The following is a 22,423-nucleotide window of genomic DNA, read 5'->3' as shown; positions in this document are numbered from 1 at the left end:
TCATGCTTGTGAACTCCAGAATTGTTTAATGAACAACTCTACTTTGACATTCCAAAGTCACCACTAAATAAACTCATAGACTCCTCCAAACTTGTTTTTTCTTTTTCTCAGTAAATAGCATTATCATCCATGCAGTTACCCATATGAGAGACCTAGAAGTAATTCTTGACTGACCCAATTTTTCCTCACCTATATCCAATATGTTAATTTCTAATGAATCTTCCTTATTATCACTCAATGTTGTCCCAATGTTACTTTGTTGATGAAACATAGGTGGTGTAAATACCGGCATCTCTCCACGTAGGTAACCACTCTATCTCATGGAAAGTGGAGGGACTCATGATTTGTGCATTTGAAAAAGACAAAGCGGGCATGCTAGCTCTGAGCCACCCGTTCTCCTCTTGGCTGCTAGCCACAGGAGGCCACACATCCTAATACTCCACGTGTAGCCTTCCCCAGAGGGTGTCACAGGTTAGGTTCCCTGGGAAGCAGATTCTAGGATGAATATTAGTATGTAGAAAATGTTCTTGGGGGCCGGGCACAGTGACTCACACCTGTAATCCTAGCACTCTGGGAGACCAAGGCAGGAGGATCGCTTGAGGTCAGAAGTTTGAGACCAGTCTGAGCAGGAGCGAGATCCCATCTCTACAAAAAATAGAAAAATTAGCCGGGTGTGGGGGTATGCCTCTGTAGTCCCAGCTACTTGGGTGGCTAAAGTAGGAGGATTGCTTGAGCCCAGGAGTTTGAGGTTGCTGTGAGCTAGGCTGATGCCATGGCACTCTACTCCTGGTGACAGAGCCAGACCCTATCTCAAAAAAAAAATGTTATTTGGGAATGCTCACCAATCAAACAACTGTTGATCACAAAGGAAAAGAAGAAAAAGGGGAATAAAGAAAAAGAAGGGATGGGAAAGATATAATGGAAAGAGTAGAAGCAGAAAAAAGAAGAGAAGGGAGCAAGATTCGGCAAAGGGAGACGTTGGGATTCGGTCTCAATGCAGGCCTCAGCTGAACTTTGAGGAGCTCCAAAGCTGGGATGAACTTGCAAAGTTGTCTCATATTGGGGCTAGGGGACCAGGACTTCATATTCCCCACTGTGATCAATCACTGGATGTAGGCCACCCCAGGAAGGGGGCATGGCCTTGGGCTAGTGGCAATCTTTAGCTAAAGCTACTCACTTGACTGTGAGCATCTCAGGAGCAGGGACACTTCCTTGTTCTTACAATAGAACTCCATAAATATTAAATGACCGCATGAATATATCTGGAAAGGATATATGACCTGCTTATTTATTAGTGGTGGCCACTGAACATACTGAAAAATGTCCAAGCTTACTATTCAAAAAGCACCCTGAAACAGGCAGCTACAATTTTTTCACCTAGAAATTGGCAGAGTTACTAACAGTAATAGTTGAGGCTAGCAGGGGTATGGCAAAATGGACATCCAATACACTGCAAGTATCAGAAAAGCATTTGGCACCACATAACAAGAGTCTTACGATGCTTAAGCCATGTGCCCTAATAATCACACATCTGGAAGTCTATCCTATCTAATCAGTTACAGAAGTAAAATTTGTGTTCAGAGGCGTTCATCATAACATATTTCACTATTATACTCTTGAATTGTCCATGTATTCTATCATGAGCATGCTTTAATTTAAAAATTAGCAAAATGTTGGTAAAGTGCAGGCAGGATTAGAGTTAGAATTGTAGTTGGTGGGAGTCAGCATCCTTGATTGTCCAGTGATCTTGGCTTCCTTATATTCACATCTTTGTGTGAATACCCTTGGGTAGTCCTCTTCCAAATTGTACCAGAGTTGATCTCTGTGTGGCTAATAGAATATGGCAGAAGTGATGGCAAGATGAGGTTATGAAAGACACTATAGCATCTATCTTAGTCTCTCTCTCTCTCACTTGCACTTGGGGAAAGCGAATTGTCATGTCAAAAGGGCACACTGTGAGAGACCCACATGAAAAGACAGTGAGGCCTCTTGTCAAAACCATGAGTGACCTTGGAAGCAGATCCCCAACCCAGATCAAGCTTCAGATGGCTGTGGCCCCAGCTAACACCGTGACTTCACCAGAGACCCTTAGCCAGAAATATTCAGTTAAGCTCCTTCTTGATTCCTAATCTAGAGTAACTGAGATAACAAATGTTTATCGTTTTAAGCTACAAAATTTTGAGTAGGCAGATTACCTGTCCAGGTTTTACCAGGATTGAGGAGTTCCTTGGAATGTGGGACTTTCAGTACTAAAGCCAGAGAAGTCCTAGGCAAACTGGGATGGTTGGTCACCTTAGGATTTTTTTAAATGTAGCTTTATTCAGATACAATTTGCATACCATAAAATTCACCCACCAAAAGTTCAATGGTTTTACTACATTCACAGGGTTGTACAACCATCACCATAATTCAATTTTAGAACTTAAAAAAAAATCCCATACCCTTTAGCTATCACACCTCAGTCCTTCCATCCCCTTTACTAATCTACTTTCTGGCTTTGGTCACCCTGATTTTGAAAGCAATTTATTTATTATGTTGTAATCGATAATTAATACAGGATTATGGATAATGGGATGAAGGTGATTTTTTTCTTTTTCTTTTTTTACTTTATATTTTTCTGAATTTTGCAAAATTTCTTCAATAAATGTATCTTCATTTAATATAAGAAAAAAAGTAGTAATAACTGTTTTTTTCTCTATTTTTTTCTCTTTGTTTTGAAACAGAGTCTCACTCTGTTGCCCAGGCTAGAGTGCCATGGCGTCAGCCTAGCTCACAGCAACCTCAAACTCCTGGGCTCAGCAATCCTTCTGACTCAGCCTCCCGAGTAACTGGGACTACAGGCACGAGCCACCATGGCCGGCTAATTTTTTTCTATTTATTTTTTAGTTGGCCAATTAATTTCTTTCTATTTTTAGTAGAGATCGGGGTCTCACTCTTGCTCAGAGCTGGTTTCGAACTCCTGACCTTGAGCGATCTGCCCTCCTCGGGCTCCCAGAGCGCTAGGATTACAGGTGTTAGCTACTATGCCTGGCCATAACTATTCTATTTACTGAAAAGATGACATCAGATGCCATGGAACTGTTGTTTGGGTCTGTTCAGCATCCTTTCACTCCTTGTTCTTCTGGTCACAGCACTACCCCACTCTCTTAGGGAAGTGCCTTTCCTTAACTCTAAGTGGTTCTGATGTGGTTGCCAATCAAAGGACAAGGTGGATACACGACTGTGATTGGAATGATCGAATTTTCTCTTCCATTAATTTGAATGCTAACGGGAGGCACATGGAGATAGAAGGTATTTAAAGCTAGTCATCAGGGGGCAGAATCCTAGAGAGATGGCTAAAGAACTTTTGTTGCTAAGATTTATGTAACTTTCCTGGTTTTTGTTCTTCCTCTTGGTCATTCAGCAACTCCTTTAATTCTATAAGCTACTCCTATATGGCTTCATAAATCTTTTTCACATTTAGGTTAGTTTTTGTTGCTTGCAACAAAAGAACTCTAACTGATCCAAATAATAATAAGGTATATTTTGGGGGGCACCTCCTTTCCCCCTAAAAGATCCATAAATCTACCACTCCGACACAACAGTTTTTTATTTGTTCCTATTACCTGTTGATCCACTTTTGTGTAATTAGAATCATGATGTACATAGCCCCTTACATTTAGATTTTTTTACCTAACATACCTGCAAAAATATTTAGTGTTTCTACAAGGTCTTCTATTCACCATTTCTAATGTATATTATTATCTTGTACTACTATATCATAATTTATTAAATCTTGATCCAGTGTTTGGATAGTTGGGCTGATTCTAGTGTTTTGCTAGCAGACATAATGTTTAAAATGAACATATTCATAGCAAGCATTGTGCTTTTGTTGAGTTACTTCTTTCCTTAGGATAAATTTACAAAATTGAAAAATGGATCTGCTATGGTGTTATCCTTGTTCTTTTCATGCATTTGATATGTTGCACTATAAAGTGATAGGTGCTTTTGTGCTACAAGTAATTTTCTATTTTGTATGTTTAGATTTCCATTTATAAGATATTATTAGATCAGGCAAATTCAGATGAATAGAATTTACTTGGTTATAAATTATACTCTGTATTACGACTGTTATACAGGTATTGGTGTGATTGGAGCTTTTTAAATAGAAATTTTATTGATCATACATAAATAAAATGGCAAATAAGCGTAGAATCTCAATGAATTTTCACAAAGTGAACTCACCCATGTAAATACTCTGAAGATCAAGGAGGACTACTGGCACTAGATCTAGAAGCCTTCTTGTGTTCCCACCCAATTATGACCTGTGAAGTAACCACAATCTTGACATCTATCACCATAACTTAGTATCTTCTGGTTTTAAACTTTAAATAAATGTCACTTTTTGTGTATTGTTTCTTTCAAGCAATATTATGCTTATAAGCTCCTTCCATGTCATATGTAGCAGTAGTTCATTCATTCTCATTGTTGGGTAGTACTACATTGTTGAGATTTACCCTCATTTATTTATCTTTTTGTTTTTTTTTTTGAGACAAGGTCTCACTCTGTCGCCCAGCCTAGAGTACAGTGGCATCATCATAGCTCACTATAACCTCAAACTCCTGGGCTCAAGCAACTTTTTAAAATTTAATGTAATTTAATTTTTAAAATGTTTTTTAAAATTTTTTGTAGAGACAGGGTCTGGCTATTGCTGAGGCTGGTGCTTTATTTCTAATAATGCTTCTTTCCTTATAATCTACATTGTATGTTATTGTACAGCCATACCAGCTTTTTCAGGGGTTAGTGTTTGCATAACATGTCTTTTTCTACTCTTTTATTTTTAACCTTTCTGTGTTATTATGTCAAGATTATAGCTCTTGTATCTTTTGTAAAAACCATGTACAATCATTTTTTTTTTTTGAGGGAAAAATCTAGAGAAGCATGTACAATCATTTTAACCAGCATGACAATCTTTGCCTTTTAGTGGAATATCATGTGATTTTTTTATTTAAGGTAATTAATGATATAATTAGGTTCATAGCTACCATTTTTTATAGTTTTACAAAGCACTTTCACATTTATTCTTTTTAAATTTCAGAATATTATTGGGGGTACAAACATTTTGGTTACATGAATTGCTTTTGTACAGTCTGAGTCAAAGTTATAAGTGTGCCCATCACCAAGATGGTGTGCATTGTACCCCTGAAGTGTGTATTTACCCACCGCTTCCACCTCCTTCATAGCTACCATTTTATTATTTTTTCTGTTTGTCTCATTTGTTACTTGCTTTTTAAAAAATCTTCTTTCTTGCCTTTCTTTGGCTTAATCAAGTGTTTTTATTATTTTTTTCTCCCTTTTATTATTTACACATTATATTACTTATATATACTTTTCCTATTCTCTTAATCCTAACACTAGAGTTTATAACATTCACCCTTGGCTTATTATAGCCTAGTATAACTTAGTATTTTTACCATTTCTGAGATAAGATATCCTTGCCGGTATCCCCATCAGAGATCTATACCATTCTGGTCTATCTGAGAGTGGGCATAAGTCCTCACCATTTATAGAAACTAACTTCTGTCTGGTTCTCTCTACGCAGGTCCAAGAGATCCAAAGTCTCCTGAAGTCAGGCCATTTCCCTTTTCCTGGTGCTTTTCTCATTCCAGATAATTGAGTCTTCTGCCTCTATGAGCTTAAGCATCAGAAAATCACCACATCTTAAGCCTCCCTCTGGAGAGGAGAAGGGAAAAATACTTCTCATTTTTCCATAATGAGCCAATCGACAAGAAAAGAAAATACAATTTCTCATCCAATTTGCCCTGCCATATACACTAAGATTATATTAGGTTTTGTGCCCTTGCCTTGGAATTGAATCATAATTAATCACGCTATTTCCATGGGGAATTAATTCTAAGTTACAAACATTTACTTAGACTGTAGGAACTTTGAGAACCCAATATATTCACAATATATATTCCTTATATACCACCACTAGTCTTGCTTCTCTTTATTTGGAGAAAGAAACAATTGTAGAGAGCAGTGATAAGGCTCATCATGACTACGGGAATACTCTGGTCACTTCGCTTTAGGATTTTGCTTCAATGTTAACAGCTACAAATGGAGTGAAAATGAGGAAATACACACAAAGTCTTACCAAACTGTAAGATATTTTCGTGTCTTTTGTTTTCTTTGCTAGTCTACAAATGACATAGAGGGAAATAATTGTTTTCAGAGATATACTCTCCCTGAGGTACTCAGAAGTCATAAATACACCTGTAGGTAAGTTTTAATTTAGGGAATTATATTTTGGCTGTTGTAGCACCTAGGCCAAAGAACCATGAGATTGTGGCCTGGGTTTAATATATTACAAAGGTCCATTAGGAGAATATCCAGGGGCCAAGTGGTGGTAATTTTGATCTAGACCAGCAGTTTCCAACCTTTTTAGTACCAGAGATTGGTTTTATGTAAGATAATTTGTCTAAGGACCAGAAGGGGTAGTGGGGAGGGTGGGCGCAGCAGAGCTCTGTGGCCTTGTTCCCGACAGGCTACTGACAGGTCCACGGCCCAGGGGTTGGTTGGGACCACAGATCTAGATCATAGCAACTGCTGTGTTTGCTAAAAAGTAACCATATTAATTCCTAAATGTGTCTCCTTCTTCAATCCCAACTTTCAATTCCAAAGAGAGACAATGTAGTCCAGCACCCTTATTATTTCCTGTGCTCTTCAGCTTTCATCTAGACTAGTACAAACTAACCTTTTATTTTGAGGTTTCAGGCAAACTTTAATTTCAAGTGGTTGCCTCAAGCACCAAGCACTATTTATATGTACCAAGAGTGAATTCACTCAAAGTAATTTTTTTCCTCCCAAATCCCTCCCTGATTCCACAGGAACAATTTTTGCTTTTTAGTTTCCCCAGACCACCATTCCCACGTCCAGCCCCATAAACACTGAAGTGAAGACAGGACAACAACGAGGTATATATGTGTGTGGTTATGCAGCATATCATAAGAGCATTTTGTTTATCCAAAATAATTTGTAAGTTTGGCCTAGGATCCTCTGAAAACTGGAAATGGTCAATAAAACAATTCCATGGTCATAAAATGAGTTTTTAAAATCTGCTTTTCCCCATAAGACATCTTCCACACTTAATCATTCAAGAGCTGATTATCCAGAATGTGTAATATACAAACCCGTTATTTTTTGTCTTTTCCCTTCTGCTGCCAGATTTTTGGTCATTTCACAGCTCATTAGCATTCTCTCTCTGGGAAAATAAAAGCAAATGTAGTTCAGACGAGTATTTTCAACTTTCTATGTTCATTCAGGTTTTGTAGGAGCAGTTATCATTATTGATGAATATATCACTTTTCTTTAATATAAGTATTTGGTTAGGTTCTGCTTGGCACAGAGGAAGAATTAACAAAGTTTAAAACATTGTCCCTACTCTTAAGACTCTTACAATGTAATTGGAGAAACAAGGTTTGTGTATAAAGTCAAATACTAATGCAAGCCAATATATATTTAAACATCTACATGAAAGAAGTCTGTTCATACAAACATACTATAAAAGAGAACTGCATAGACTTACAGTGGTTTAGAAAAGGGAGAAAATAGTGTGGACTGACAAAGTCATTATGGAAATTCTCCATAAGGTGGTGAGACTTGAGCTAGTTATCAAAGAATGAATGGAATTTCAACACAGGAAGAGGGGGAAAAAGAGAAAGAAAATTCTGTAAAGGAAAAAAAACAAAAACCAAAACCCAAGAGCCTATAATTCCAGAGTCTAGAGCCCATATATACCTTTGAAAGAAAAATTTCAAGCATATGAAGTATAGAAAATAATATACCAAACTTCTGTCCACCCCACTCAGCTTTGCCAAATATTAACTTATTGTCATATTTACTTCACATCCACTTTTTTTTTTAAGTAAAGAAAAAATACAGAGTCAGCTAAAGCCTTTTTTTTTTTTTTTTTTTGAGACAGAATCTAGCTTTGTTGCCCAGGTTAGAGTGAGTGCCATGGCGTCAGCCTAGCTCACAGCAACCTCAAACTCCTGGGCTCAAGCAATCCTGCTGCCTCAGCCTCCCGAGTAGCTGGGACTACAGGCATGCAGCACCATGCTCGGCTAATTTTTTCTATATATATTATTTGGCCAATTAATTTCTTTCTATTTGTAGTAGAGACGGGGTCTCGCTCTTGCTCAGGCTGGTTTCGAACTCCTGACCTCGAGCAATCCGCCCGCCTCGGCCTCCCAGAGTGCTAGGATTACAGGCATGAGCCACCGTGCCAGGCCAGCTAAAGCCTTTTGTATGCCATATCATTATCCTCTTTCCTCAGCAGGGGTAACAGCTATCCTGAATATGGAGTTTATTATTACCATGAATATTTTCAAATGTTTATCACATAGAAGTATCTAGAATTGTTTCATGTGTTTCAGTTTAATGTAAATGGTAGTATGCTTTATGTATATTCTGCTTTCTTTTTTTACTCAGTTACATTTTTTTGAGATTTATGCATAGTCTAGTTCTAGTCTTAGTTCATTTATTTTAACTTACAGTATTCTACTGTGCGATCACACAACAACTTGCTTATCCATTCTCAGGTTGGTAGAAATTTAGGTCATTTCCAATTCCTTTCCTGTTATAAACAATGCTCAGTGAACATTCATTTACACGTCCCCTTGTGCATTCAAGGGAGAGTTTCTTGGGCAAACATGGAGAAGTGGAATTGTTAGATTGTAAGATAAGGACATCTTTAGCTTATTGGATCTTGCTAAATTGCCTTCTTATGTGATTGTACCGATTTATAGTCCTGTCAGTAGTAAGAATTCCCATTTCTTCTTTACCTGCAACTCTAATGACTACCTACCTCATAGCCTTGGAACTGCCAGAGTACCCTTGAGTCACTATTTCCTGTAAGCTGGCTGTTTATGTAGGTGATGCTCAGGGTTGGATCTCACTATAAACCAGCCCAACCCAAGCTAACAGTGGACATCAAACTCTGGGAGAGAATGGAGAAAAAGTAAAAAAAGGAATGGTGTGGTGGTTGAGGACTGGGTACAGACTTTATTCACTGTTGCATTCCCAATATCTGGTACAACCTGAAACTCAGATCAAGGGTCAGTAGATGTTAAATTGACTGAAACTAATTAGGAATCCTGATCTGCTTCTGGCTTTCACTTCTCTAAGCTTCAATTTCCCCGTCTATAAATTATGGATGATAATAATTCAAGAAGTCATTCCAAAGTTAAAATGAGATATAAATGTGGAGATATTTATAAGCTCTAAAGAGCCATGCAAATTAAGTTATAAAAGATTAGAAAGCTGTTTCTGTGTTGTGACTTCTTAGATATGACCAGATAACATTTTATTGGCTTCAAAGCATTGCCAAGTTTCTCATTGGCATTTTTCCTATGATCCTAATAAATACTGGAGTCCCATGTACCTCAGACTCCGCTCAGGGTCACATATAAAGATACATAGCAATTGAATAAAGGTATTCTAATCTTTACTTGCAATTACAAAAGAACATCAAAAAGGAATCTATTCATTGTATAGAGCCACACTTGAATTCCATTCTATTCTCTTCAGTCCTTAAACATAAATTCTCTTTCTTTAGTATTTAACTTATTGGACTTTTATTTTCTTCCTTCTCTAAATATTTTTAAAGATTGACACCTCCTCCCTGGTTAAATTACCCCCTTTATCCTCACTTTTCCACTCAGACCTCCAATATCCATTCCCTAAATTCCACACCATAAATATATCAAGGAAAAGCTGGAAAACACTTGCCTGGGAGAAGAAAGAATACTTAGATCTTACTAAATCATCTCACAGCATATATTTCTGTCACGGAATTCAGTGACTTTTATTTTTACTTTGAATGTTTAAAAAAATGAAGTCCTTCTTTGTTTCAGTGGCCCTTGTTTAAAAAAAAGAAAGAAAAAAAAAAGATTGTTCACCATCATTCTACACCCTCAGACCTCACTCAGAGATCTCGTGACTCTAACTATGGTCTTTATTTGTATGGCTCAAACTTACCCTCTTGCACTTTGCCTCTGAATCTTACTATCCTTGCAATAGCTCCTCCTTGAATGCCCTCTCATTTCCTCCAACTCAACTTGCCTGAATGTGAACTCACATTTATTCCAAATTTAGCTTCCCCTCAGGATTTCCATGTTTCCATTGTTGGCATTTTAGAAGCATGTTTATTGGCCAGGTGTGGTACTATCAGAAGACGAAGAGAATGGGGCCGAAGAGACCAATTAAGAGGCTTGTACCACATAGCAGAAAACAGACTGCACTCAGATTTGCAGACATAGTGTTTTGGGTTTATGTGGAATGACAGAACACTCATCTTAGGTGAAAGGATACATAAAGCGCAAATACTGGTATCAGCAATATAAGAGTGTTATACTTTTAAGCAATTACAAGTTCACAGAAACATTTTCTGACGTTGAGACAGATACGGACTGCCTCTACACAGCTCCACACTTAAACTTGAAAATGGCTATTTACAAATTTCATACAGGAGCTTATCCATTTGTAAGTAAAATACAAAGTAGCAGGGAAAATTTCATGAGTTTCCTTCCTTTTGCTCCTTTTACAATGAGAACAATTATTCCATCAACACATGTTAAAACTATTCTGATAGTACCAGATGCTCAGCCGAGAAAGTTCATACTACCAGTTTAACTATTAATTTATGTTTAACTACTAAGTTAAACATATATTTTTAAAAAGTATCTTTAAGTAACCCAGATGATTAGATCCCAGGCTGAAGGTCTGGCTCTAATACTGAGCAGAGGCATGCCTTGATCCAGATGGGCTTTGCCATGAGCTCAGACCCAGTAAATGGATCTGGAGCAGAGATCTGGGTCAGTTTGAGAAATGGGTTTCCTTCAAATCCACCTTGTGCTGGGAGCAGAGAGTAAGGGATAATGGAAAATTCTGGTATTTGAACTATTTAACTGAGCTTCTAGGTTGTTTTTTTTTTTCCTGTTTTGATCAAGAAAAACTCCAATCCAGGTTTAAACCAAATTAATCAATTATTTTTTCAAAAAGATGAACTTTCTAGATCTATTAATAGATTGCTTTACTACTGTACAGGTTTTATTGGGCAGGGGTGGAGTCCTCCTAGGGGAGTAATAGTAAAGTACAATAAAGCTTCTAATGAAAAGGCCAGTGGGATAACACCCTGGGGCAGTAAGCCACTCTGGAAACACAATGTGTGTAACTATATTTGTTCTGGGCCAGTTCAGTCTGGCCCAACAGTGGCCTCACTTTGTATTTGGGAACTAGGACACAAGGCAATGACTCTTAACTGGGGGCATCTGAGGGGAATTCTAGGTTGGATATTATATAAAAGGGAATCAGGGAAACACCATGCTTTGATCTATCATGGGATAGCAGATAAATATAATCAGGATTTTATCTAAAAGATGATCTCAGCCATCTCTCAGTCTATCGCTGAGTCTGTATTCAGCCAGCACTTCCTTATAGTTCTTCAGTACAGTCGTGTGTCACTTAAAGACAGGGATACATTCTGAGAAATGCATTGTTGGGCAATTTCGTCCTTGTGTGGACATTCATACATTGTATTTACGCAAACCTAGATAGCATAGCCTACTACATACCTAGGCGCTATGGGCTGGCTGATTGCTTCTAGGCTATAAAACTTGTATAGCATGTTACTATACTGAGCACTGTAGTTATTTGTAACATAATATTAAATATTTGTGTATCTAAACAGAAAAGGTACAGTAAAAATACAATATGAAAGATAAAAAAAAAAAAAGGTACACTTGTACGGGGCACTTACCATGAATAGAACTTGTGGGACTGGCAGTTGTTCTGGGTAAGTCAGTAAGTGATTGGTGAGTGAATGTGAAGCCCTAGGATATTACCGTACACTAGTGCAGACTTTACTAACACTATACTTAAGCCACACCAAATTTAAAAAAAAATTTGTTTTCAATAATAAATTTATCTTAGCTTACCATAACTTTATAAACTTTTAACTTTTTAAACACTTTGACTATTGACACTTTGCTTAAAATATATATTGTACAGCTGTACAATATGTTCTTTCTTTATATCTTTATTCTACAAGCTACTTTAAAAAACTATTTTAACATTTTGCTAACAACTAAGACACAAACACACACGTTACCCTAGGGTCAGGATCATCAATATCACTGCCTTCCACCTCTGACATCTTCTCACTGGAAGGTCTTCAGAGGCAGTAATATGCAGGGAGCTGTCATCTCTGATGATAATAATGCCTTCTGTAATGCCTCCTGTCTGAGGCTGTTGTACAGTTAACTTTTTTTTTTAATAAATAGAAAAGGAGTATATGCTAAAATAATGATAAGAAGTATATTGAAAACATTTTTTAAAAGTATATTAAATACATAAACCAGTAATACAGTCATTTATTACCAAGTGTTATGTATTGTACATAAGCGTATGTGCTATACTTTTATATAACTGGCAGCAATGTAGGTTTGTTTACACCATCACCACAAACATGTGAATAATGTACTCAGCTTTGACATTATCCTGGTTATTATATCACTAAGCGATCAGAATTTTTCCACTCGTTATAATCTAATGGGATCACTGTCGTATATGTGGTCCGTCATTGACCGAAGTGTTATGCAGTGCACAACTATATTTGCAGTCAAATGCTCTACCACTGAGCTATACCCCCGTGCACGACTATATTTTATTGTCTATTTTTCACACAGCCTGTACCCTCAAGGACAGGTTGAGTTTGAAAAGATATCAGTTACCTACAGTGCAGGCCAAAGAGCACCCCATTGAAATCCTGGCCTTCCAGGATGATAGGAGGTTCTCATCTAGATAATTCACCTTTTCAAGATCTTACCTGGTAGCAATATTGTGTAGAGATACTTGGTGCTCAGTTTTGTTGGCATATCTGCTTGGGGATGAGAAGATGGTATCTGGTCTGATAAACTGTTAGCAGGCCGGGAACTTTACAGTAGGATATATGAGACCATGTTTCTTGTCCCTCACACTTTATGGCTGTGGGTCCAAGAATACCTGTGATGCTCTGATTCAGAGGGGAATAAATACAATTTTTGAAGATGTTTCTTGATCAGGACCCAGGGGCCAAGTGGGAGTTGAGGATTTTATAATTATAGATAATAGTCAGAATGGCATCACCTGGAGTTAGGCAATGCTGTGGCCCTGAGTTTGTTGTGGTAGTAAACAATTGCATCAAAGTTTAGGCTACAATATAGTATTCAGATAATAGGTAGTTATAATCCTCCCACAGTCAACATTGACCAGACTGTATTTGGAATACTGAGCTCAATTCTTTGCCAGTGTTTAGAAAGATATTAACAAATTAAATGTGTCCAAATGAGGGGGTCCAGATGAGATGTATGGAGATCATGATGTATGAGAAAGGTTGAAGGGGATTTTGGAGAATATACCTAAGAGGAGATACAACAGCAGCAGAAGAAATAGGATAGTTAAGCACTGATCTCCATAATGACAACTAATGATACTTTCTGTCTCCCTCTTTTTTAGTCGCTCTTTGGCATTTAATACTGTCAATCCACTCTCTTCTTAAAATTCCCTCTTTTGCTTCATTGGTACCATTTGTACCAGTACAGCAGATGGTAAGATTGAATTAGAAATGCAAGATACTTATCTGTGGAAACACCTGTGAAGGATAAAGAGGAGCAGGAATAGGAGGGAAAAGTCTCAGATTATAATGCATGTTTTAATACCTGTGAAGAGAGTGAGAGAAGGAAGAAGGATTGGGTAGGAAGAGCCAGTGTTCAGGGCAGCTCTGAGAAAGCCTCAGTCAGGCCAACGGGGAGTCCCAGAGCAATGACTGCCCATTAGAGGAAACTTCATTGGGCAGGAATGGCCGTGCTCAGTTATTGGCTGGGAGCATCTGGGGAGATAGACCTTTACAAAAATGCTATGATGGATCTTAAAGATGTGGTAGCTGAAGACTGTCAGCCAATCACACTCCACAGAGCAGGTGCTTCCCTGAGGGGAGACCTGAGTTGTTCATTCTTACGGGTGCTATACCACTCTATTCCCACATATCATATGGGGTTCCACCTTCCTGGGCTTCTTTGCTGAATTCTCTTTCTTTTTCTCACACCCTGAATGTTGAAGTTTTCTAGGAACTCACTTTCTGTTTATTTCATACATCTTCCCTATGAGAATTCATCTCAACCTCCAATTTTATATACTACCATTGTTATACGTTGATACTCCAGATGTTGATTCAGGCCCCCATTTTCTCTCACCTCTACTACTGTGAGGGACTCCTAACTCTTCTCCCATCATGACTCCAGTCTTGCCACCTGCCTCCAATTCGGTCTCCACACTGCAACAATAAGAGCATGTTATTCATGTGCTGGAAACCCATCATATCTCCTTTTTGTTCTCAGTAAAAAACAAACAAACAAAAACAACAAACAAACTAAAAACCAAGTTATTTAACACAATTTACATGCTCTTTCATGGACTGGCCCCTGTTTACCACTCCACACTCATCTGTTACCATATCCACCATGGACAGAACTACTTTCATTCCTTTGAACGTAATACTTTTGGTATGGAGTATACCTTCTTGCCTGGATAATTCTCTACTTGTTTCTTTAAATCTCAGCTTAGACATTCCTTCTTTTGTGAAGACTTCCATAACCTAGAAAGACTAGATTTGGTGCTCTCCTAAGTGATCCTAGGATCTATGTGATAAGGAGCAGGTGGAATCTTGAATGTGAATCCAGGGAGGGCAGTGAAACATCACTTGGGTGTTAAACATTGGAAATGTAATACAAAGGATAATAGTTTACATATCAGAACTTCTCTCAGTGAATATACTGTATGAGCTGGAAAAGAACACTTTGATAAACAGTATGTGTGGGTGATATTTCTCCCAAGGGACATGACAGGCGAACACTCTTGATCCAGCCACTCACACACACACACCCTATCTGAACTCTGGACTTTCAAAATATGAGTGGCCACTTCTGTTGTTGATGTCAGTATGGCTGGGAGCAGTACAGACATGGGGGGGCAGGGATATTAGAATGCATGGGGACCATCCCACACAAGGAAAATTAGTCCCACCCAAAATGCTAATACAATCTCATTAGGAAACACTATGTTGGGAGGTATGCAAATCTGGGAACCGAGCTGAATTGCGCATACTAAGAGTGGAGGCTGAGAACTGACACCTTATGACTCCCAGCTCCACTCACAGCCAGGCAGAGCTCTGCCCAGCCTGTAAATAAACGTTGAGTACATGTTCTCAAAAATATTGGTCTAAAGAAAATAAAAAACACATATTGGTTTCAAAAAGAGCCAAATTATGAGCTCTAGGGGCATCTGATGTTTCTTTCAGGCTTTGCTCCCTGTACCAATCTCACTGTAACGTAATTCCCTGAACACTTCTTGTCTGTATTTTCAATTTGAGTTCAGGGACCATGCCTATTGCATTGTCAGGATCTAATATAGTAGGTGGCACATGATGGATGCTCAGTACATTTTTCTGAATTATAACTCCTCAAATCTAAAAACTAGCCCTGACATTTTTTTGTTTGTTTCAGACCCACATATTTATCACTAATTTTATATTTTCAGTTGAGCACCTCAAATGCAGGTATAAAACAGAAACTACTTTGATCCAGTGCTAAAACCCTCCCCCAAATAATACCAGTTCCCTTTCTTATGGCTAATGCTATCACAACCCTCCCAATTGCTTAAGCCAGAAGCCTGCACGTCACCCATGACTCTGCCCATTCCTCACCTTCCCAAGCCTGTAATATCTTCCAATTATCTCCTGAGTTCTTTCCCTTTTCTCCATCCTCAGCATTCCTGGCCTTAAGTCAGGGTCTCATTTATGTATGTTCTTGTAATTGCTTCCTAAATCATATCTGCATCCCTGTCTCCATGACTGTCATCTTTTAGAACCTTCTAAAATATTCTCAAAATAATAGTAATTAATACTTTGTGGATTTAGTAATTAGTATTTAGTAATTTAGTATTAGCTTAGTAATTTAGTATTAGTTTAGTAGTTTATTATTTAGTTTAGTAATTTAGTATTAATAGTAATTAATACTTTACTGTGGTGCCAGGCACTACTTTTACATATATTTTCTCTTTGACTCTTGATAAAAGTCTTAGTTCGAAATAACTTCTCAAGGTCCTTCAGTAAGGGAACAGAGACAAGATTTAAACCTGGGTAGCCCAGTTCAGAGCTGCGCTAGGCTAGGCTATATAACCTCTTGGAACTCTGGAGGCTAAACACGCCATAACCCAACTGACTACAAGCTCTTCACAAGCCAGTTCCTGACTTTTCAAAGTGGAACTTTTTATTTCTGAAGAAAGTCTGAATTTTATAAGTACATTTTTATAGCTGGTTTGTGGTAATCATTTCAAAATGTATACATATATAAAAATACCACATGGTACACTGTAAAATATATTCAATTTTCATTTGTCAATTATACCTCAATAAAGCTGGGGGAAAAATAAAAATTTTTAAATTTAAAAAAGAAATCTAACCTTTTGGTCTCATTGTCACCATCTCCCTCTGTGCCCAGAATTTAGGCACAATTACCTGTCGTATGTGCCATATTATTTCACATCCATGCTTGTATCTGATTTTCCTCTTTTGGTGGATGTCCTGCTTGTCATGAGTCTTTCTTGGAGCTAAGTCTTGCTCAGCATTCCTTTTCCAGGGCTGTTGGTATACTGAAAATGTGAATGGTGGTTATGTTAGATGGAGAAGGCTGGGGTCAGTAAGCCAAAAGATGTGGATCCAATGGGTTGTTAGACAAGAGGTCCTGAGGGTGAAACTGGAAGCTGGTACAGGGGATCAAGGGATTCCTAAGCCAGAAGCCCACAAGGGATGGACCAACAGAAGATGGGCTACTGCCCAACTTAACTTTTTGTGTTCCCTGCCGTGTGATGCTTACATGGGTGCTTTAAGGGGCTGAGCGGCTGGCCTGGAGTGCACCATCTCCCCTTGTTTGACTGGCTAACTCATAAACATTCTTCAAAGTTCAGCTTTAACATCATTCTTAAATCTTCTTCCTGTGCATTAATAATGCATTAATGCCTCTCCTCTGTGCCTCTTACCCTATTTTGTGAGATTGCAAACTCCTTGAGGGCAGGCACTGTGGCTTTTCTTTTCTGTATTCTATATCACCAGAATCTAATAATCATTGCCTCTAACTACATTACAAGGAGGCAGATTTTAGCTAGCATAAGAGAAAAATTTTAAAAAGTATATTTTATACAAGCAGAGTATAGAACAGTGGCTAAGGGTCTGGCCTGCCTCTGTTGGTGTCATACTGCCTCTGTTCAAATTTGAGCTTTCTGAATTGCCTTGCAGCTTAACCTGTGCCTCATAAAATGGAGATAATATTACCTATGCCATCATGTTGTTGTGTGAATTAAATGAGGTAATACATGGAAAGTACTCGACTCAGTTCCTGGCAACTTGTAAGTACTTGGTAATGTCAGATATTACTATTTTTCTATTAGTAATTATGATCATTCACTCGCACTATTTCACAATGTGGTGGGTTGCTTTGAGAAGCAGTGCTAGTGAATGATCATAATTACTAATAGAAAAATAGTAATACCTTTTACTAAAGGTATTCAAGCAACAGTAATCCAGGAGAGATGTTGTAGAAGCATTTCCTAAATTGAAAAGATTAGATGACTTCTAAGGATGCTTCTTAACATAGAAGAGGGAAGCTCTTTCTCTGATTCTAGGAAAGTATGACCATTAGTGTTACTTCTATCAAAGTTAAGGAGTGTTAGACAAAAAAAAGGCACTGGATTTGGCTGTCTGTATTACAAAGAACAAAATATTTTATTGTGAGCAGTTAATCACAAAAGCTTTTTTATTTATGTTGTAACCCATATGACAAATCAGGCCCTTACATGAAAATCCATCTCTTTTCTAAAGGACTAGTTTGGCCCTGCCAAAGTGGAACAAACAAAACTCTAAAGAACTGTTCCAGCCCTACTGAAATGTCTTTTCCTTTTAAAAGAAGTCTATTAGTGATGCAAATGCTGAGTTATTTGCACAGATGATAATCTCAGCAAACAAAACAGTGAAACCATTAGAACTTTCTTGTGCAGCATTCAGTCCTGAGAGTTTGGCTTTCGGGCATTAAAAAGGCAGAGAAAGGAAGCAGAACTGGTTCCTATTTGCGACAGTTTGTTAGGTCTGCTTATCTGAATCCTGGGCTAATTATCTTCATGTTTGGTCTGAAGAGGCCAAACCTCCAAACGTGGAGGATCTGAAGGAAGGCCTGCACGCTGGGTCTTGGGCAAGTGCCTTAAACATGCGGAAGCAGGATCCTGAGCTATGGAACAACATTTATAGTTAGGAGTTGAAGTCTCAAAATACAAGAGCCTTAAGGTAGATCCATCTAGAAGAAATCCAATGATATGCACTTCTAGGGCAGCAAGTTAAGTGACACTCTCATATTACTGATGCTTTAAAATAATTAAAAAGGAGATAATTGAAAGACTACTTGCATAGGTGAAGAGATGACGATTTTCCAATATCTTCTAGTCAACAATCAATGTAAAGAATTTGAGAATTTAGTAAATATGCAATTTTACTGTAAACAAAAGGACTGAAAAGATAAAGTATGAAGCAGTTAACTATAAGTAGTTTGCTTGACTATTATTGATTATACTTATATTATTTAACAGGTTTGATGAGACCTAGTTTCTCAGGAGCCACGAGGCATTTGGGAATATTAGTGGTTGCAAGGTGTAGCACCTAAGGGGATTAGGAAAGCATTTCTAAAGCAAAAATGCAACCTGATATTGCCTAAGTGGCCATCACCTAGTTGATTAAAGCTTTTGGAAATGCCTAGTGGGCAGTTTATTGAGAACAGAAAATTAACCCTCCACTACCTACATGCTTTCTTGGACAAGTGACAGTAGGAGCTGGTGTTCAGATAGTTTGCGTGCAATCTGGGTCCTAAGCAGGGTGGGGCTTTGGGTAGGTAGGATCAGAGCTAAAGAGCTTCCGGATCATCAAGTGTTTACATTTCAGGTGCGGTAATGGATCTAGTCCCTACTCCACCCTCCACCTCTCCTTTGCAGGATTGCACTCACCGCCAGTCTTTGATAAGCCAGCCCTCTCTGCTGAGGGAGATCAGTCACTGCTTTAGTTCTGCGTTCTGCCTGCCTCCCACGCCCTCCACGCGTGATGGTGGCAGCTGCTCCGCCTGCTTCCCCCCGGGACTTCCACGCCCTGTCCGCTTTTGCACCTGGCAGGCCACCTCCAACAGCCCGAGTGTCCCGTAGAGGAGCAAGCACAGCTCACTTTGCTCCGGGGCTTTCCTCACGGTGTATTGGACAACCCCCTCCCCGCAATCCCAGAGACATTTTGGTACTCCGTTGCAAACTATGTGCAGTTGCTTATAAAAAGAAAAAAAAAAGTTTGGGACACTAGCTGCCTTGCAAATTAAAACTATACTACCTGCTTAGGACTGGAACCTGATACAGAAACGTCAAACTTTGTCGTTAGGAGAATCAGAAGCGAAGAGGGGCCACTTTCCGCCTGCCCCTCCCCGCGGGCCCCGGGGCAGGCAAACCTTCTGCAGCACCCCGCGGCCGTGGCTGGGGGGTCGGGTCCGCGGGGCAGGCGCGCGAAGCCGGAGCGCGCGGGGCCGGGCGCGCGCCGGGCTTGGGAGCGCTCCCTCCGGGATCGCGGCTGCGCAGTCGGGCCGGCGCCGGGAAAAGGGGGAGGAAGGCGGAGGAGCCGGAGTAAGGGGAGGGGGAGGAGCGGCGAAAGCGGAAGCCATGTTGGAGTTTCACCCCGAGCGAGGGGCTGCGAGCGTTCTCCTCTCCTTGTGGGTGTGACCCGGCGCGGCGCGGCGCGGCTGCGGGCTGCGGGGGGCGGGGACGGTTAGGCCGGGCGGCGGCGGGGCGGCGGCGGCGGCGTGAGGGGAGCGGCGGCGGGCCGCAGCGTGCAGCCGGGCGATTGTGACCGCCAGGGGAGCAGGGGGCCGGCCGCGGCGCCCACTCTCCGTGTGGCCCCCTGAGCGCCCCCCCTCCCCTGCCCGGGAGGGAGGCGGGGGGCACCCGGGGCCCGCCATGAACCCCGGCTTCGATCTGTCCCGCCGGAACCCGCAGGAGGACTTCGAGCTGATTCAGCGCATCGGCAGCGGCACCTACGGCGACGTCTACAAGGTAAAGGCAGGGGCCGCGCGCCGCCGGGGCTGCGGGGTCCCGACTCTGGCGGGGGCCGGGGCGCCGCCGAGCCTGGGCGCCCGGGTGCGCGCTGCCTGCCCTCTGGAGACGCCGGCGCCCGGGAGCAGTGGGGGAGGAGGAGCAGCCGGCGCCTGGGCTCTGCCGCCTGGGGTTGAACAAAGGGCCAAATGTTTCACCCCGAGACCTCCGAGTCCTTACCTGAGCCCTCCCCTGGACGTGATCTTTGACACCTCCCCTCCTGCGCGCGTTTGCAGGGAAGAGCTGAACAGGAGCGAGCCACCGTGCTCTTCGCTGTGCAGAGGGACTGGGCGTTTGTTGCCTTGGCAGGGTCAGTGCGACAAAGCAGACAGCCGGTCGGCGTTGTCAGACCTGCGTGCTTCACACGGTCCCGGGCTTGTCCGTTGTAGGTTGGGAGCTACTGCCCACAAGGCCTGGTAGTAGCTAATACGCCGGGCGACCTCCGTCGACAGTCCTCAGCCTTTAGCCTCTTAGCATCCGCCTATCAGTTTCTTTTAATTTCCCAAGTAATGACTTTCTTTTGTAAAAGAGATCTAGTTAGTGTGATTTTTGGGGAGGGGGAAAGGAAGGAGCAACTTTGTGTTCGCCGAGTCGAATTGGACTGTGATGCCTTTGAAACTTGTTTTTGTCAGTGACACATAGGAATCAGCTTTTTTGTTTTGTTTTTGTAAAGCGAATTGAATCCTTATTAAAGGTACTGGTTTGACAAGGTTAGAATTCAAAGTCCATGACTAGTACGGCATTCCTGTTGCAGAGGGACCACTTCTAAATGTGGGAGGATAAATCAGTCGTCCCTGGCCAGCTCAACTCTTGGCCTCGCGGGGACTGCCAAGAAGAGAGGAGGATGGTGCCAAATGTGGCAGCAGTCTGGATTTAGTTGTGTATCTTATTACTGGTAACTGAAGTTGAACTCCTACTGTTTCATATAACACCTGAAGATACACAGAGAAACTTAATTTCACACTGGAAAGTTTAGTCTTAACTTTGTTTTGACCATGTTGAAGCAGTACGTTTTTACTCTTACTTCATTGTAATGCCTGGTAACTTAGGTATTTAAAACAGTGCAGCCAGCGTTCTGCATTAGTCTTGTTTTGTGGATGGTTTGCTTTTCACCATTGTGGATCTCACCACTTTTCCCCAGAGACGATACAGCTGTATTGAATATACCTACAGTGTAAAAGGTACTGGACATCTAAGCATTTGGGTTGTAGCAGTAAAAGTTGTGGTCCCAAATCTTACTAGGAGTTTTTCTTGTTTTGGAGAAGAACAACATCAAGCAACCATTTACATACTTACTGTATTGCAGTTTTATTTTGTGCTGCAGAGAAGAGTATTAGGATTAGGGTTATGAGGGCATGTAACAGGCAAACCTGATCTCATTTGGGCAGTCAGAGGCTCATCACCTTTTAGTTGAGATCTGAAAATGCTTAGACATTCTTAGGGCAATGGGGAGAGGGGATTATGCCAGATACTGGGAACACGTGTGAAGGCTCTGAGGCCTGGTTTTGAGAGAAGGCCTGTATGGTCTGAGCAGCCAGACAGGGAGAATGGCCCTAGATCTTGCAGGCCTCTTAGTTCTGGTAAGGAGATTGAACTTCTTAGGGCAGTGGGGAGCCATTGCAGGGTTTTAAGCAGCTAGTGAAGTTAGGTTTAGATTTGTAAAAGATCTCCCTACTGCAGTGTGAAGTGTGGAATGGAGGGGAAGAGTAGTTAGGAGGATATTGTGATAGTCCAGGTAAGAATAATGATGTTTTGGAATATGGTGATGACTGTGAAAGTAGAAATGGATAGATCTAAGTGGCTAACAACTGGTTGGGAGAGGGGTGTCCAATTATGTTCAGATGGAAAGTTAACTGAAACTTTATGAATGTATAAGTCTTAGGTGGCAGTGTGTACAATAAGTTCTTTTAGAGTTCTTTACAAGAATAATTGGCCATGTATTTACAATATTTAAAAAAACTTAGTAATTGATTAAAAAGTAAAAAAAATTAGGGCCTGCAGTTTGTTAAGTGCAATAGAGGTATAATAAGTTGATTGATCTTGTCATCCGTTTAAAATAATGATAATACTAGCTGACATTTATGGAGTGCTTATTACTTGCCAGATACCGTTCTATGATTTTTCTACTTAATCCTAATGACAACCCCATGAGATAAATGCTGTTATTAACTCCATTTTGCAG

At 40.3% G+C, this 22,423-nt stretch overlaps 1 protein-coding gene and 1 long non-coding RNA gene across 6 annotated transcripts in view; one reads left to right on the top strand and one right to left on the bottom strand.

Annotated features, from left to right (window-relative positions):
• Nucleotides 1–729: 729 nt before the first annotated feature.
• On the bottom strand, nucleotides 730–20,717 carry LOC105884533 (uncharacterized). The gene is made up of 5 exons (XR_001160273.2): nucleotides 20,422–20,717; nucleotides 16,595–16,728; nucleotides 14,274–14,353; nucleotides 7,173–7,243; nucleotides 730–1,830 (listed from the first exon to the last, which is right to left on the bottom strand). It is a non-coding gene; the product is annotated as an uncharacterized LOC105884533 (long non-coding RNA).
• Nucleotides 19,805–22,423, top strand: part of MAP4K3 (mitogen-activated protein kinase kinase kinase kinase 3) — a 153,327-nt gene continuing 150,708 nt past the window's right edge. For 2 of the 5 annotated variants that reach the window (XM_012788510.2, XM_012788507.2), the window contains exon 1: nucleotides 19,805–20,202. In XM_012788510.2, the coding sequence (XP_012643964.1) occupies nucleotides 20,107–20,202 (96 nt within the window). In that variant the 5' untranslated portion in view covers nucleotides 19,805–20,106. The remainder of the gene's footprint in view (nucleotides 20,203–22,423) is intronic. The other 3 variants (XM_012788509.2, XM_012788506.2, XM_012788512.2) reach the window with 2 other exon arrangements.

Source organism: Microcebus murinus, chromosome 3 (assembly GCF_040939455.1).
Source record: "Microcebus murinus isolate Inina chromosome 3, M.murinus_Inina_mat1.0, whole genome shotgun sequence".
In the NCBI taxonomy this organism is placed as follows: domain Eukaryota; kingdom Metazoa; phylum Chordata; class Mammalia; order Primates; family Cheirogaleidae; genus Microcebus; species Microcebus murinus.
This window is presented reverse-complemented; position numbering and strand designations above follow the sequence as displayed.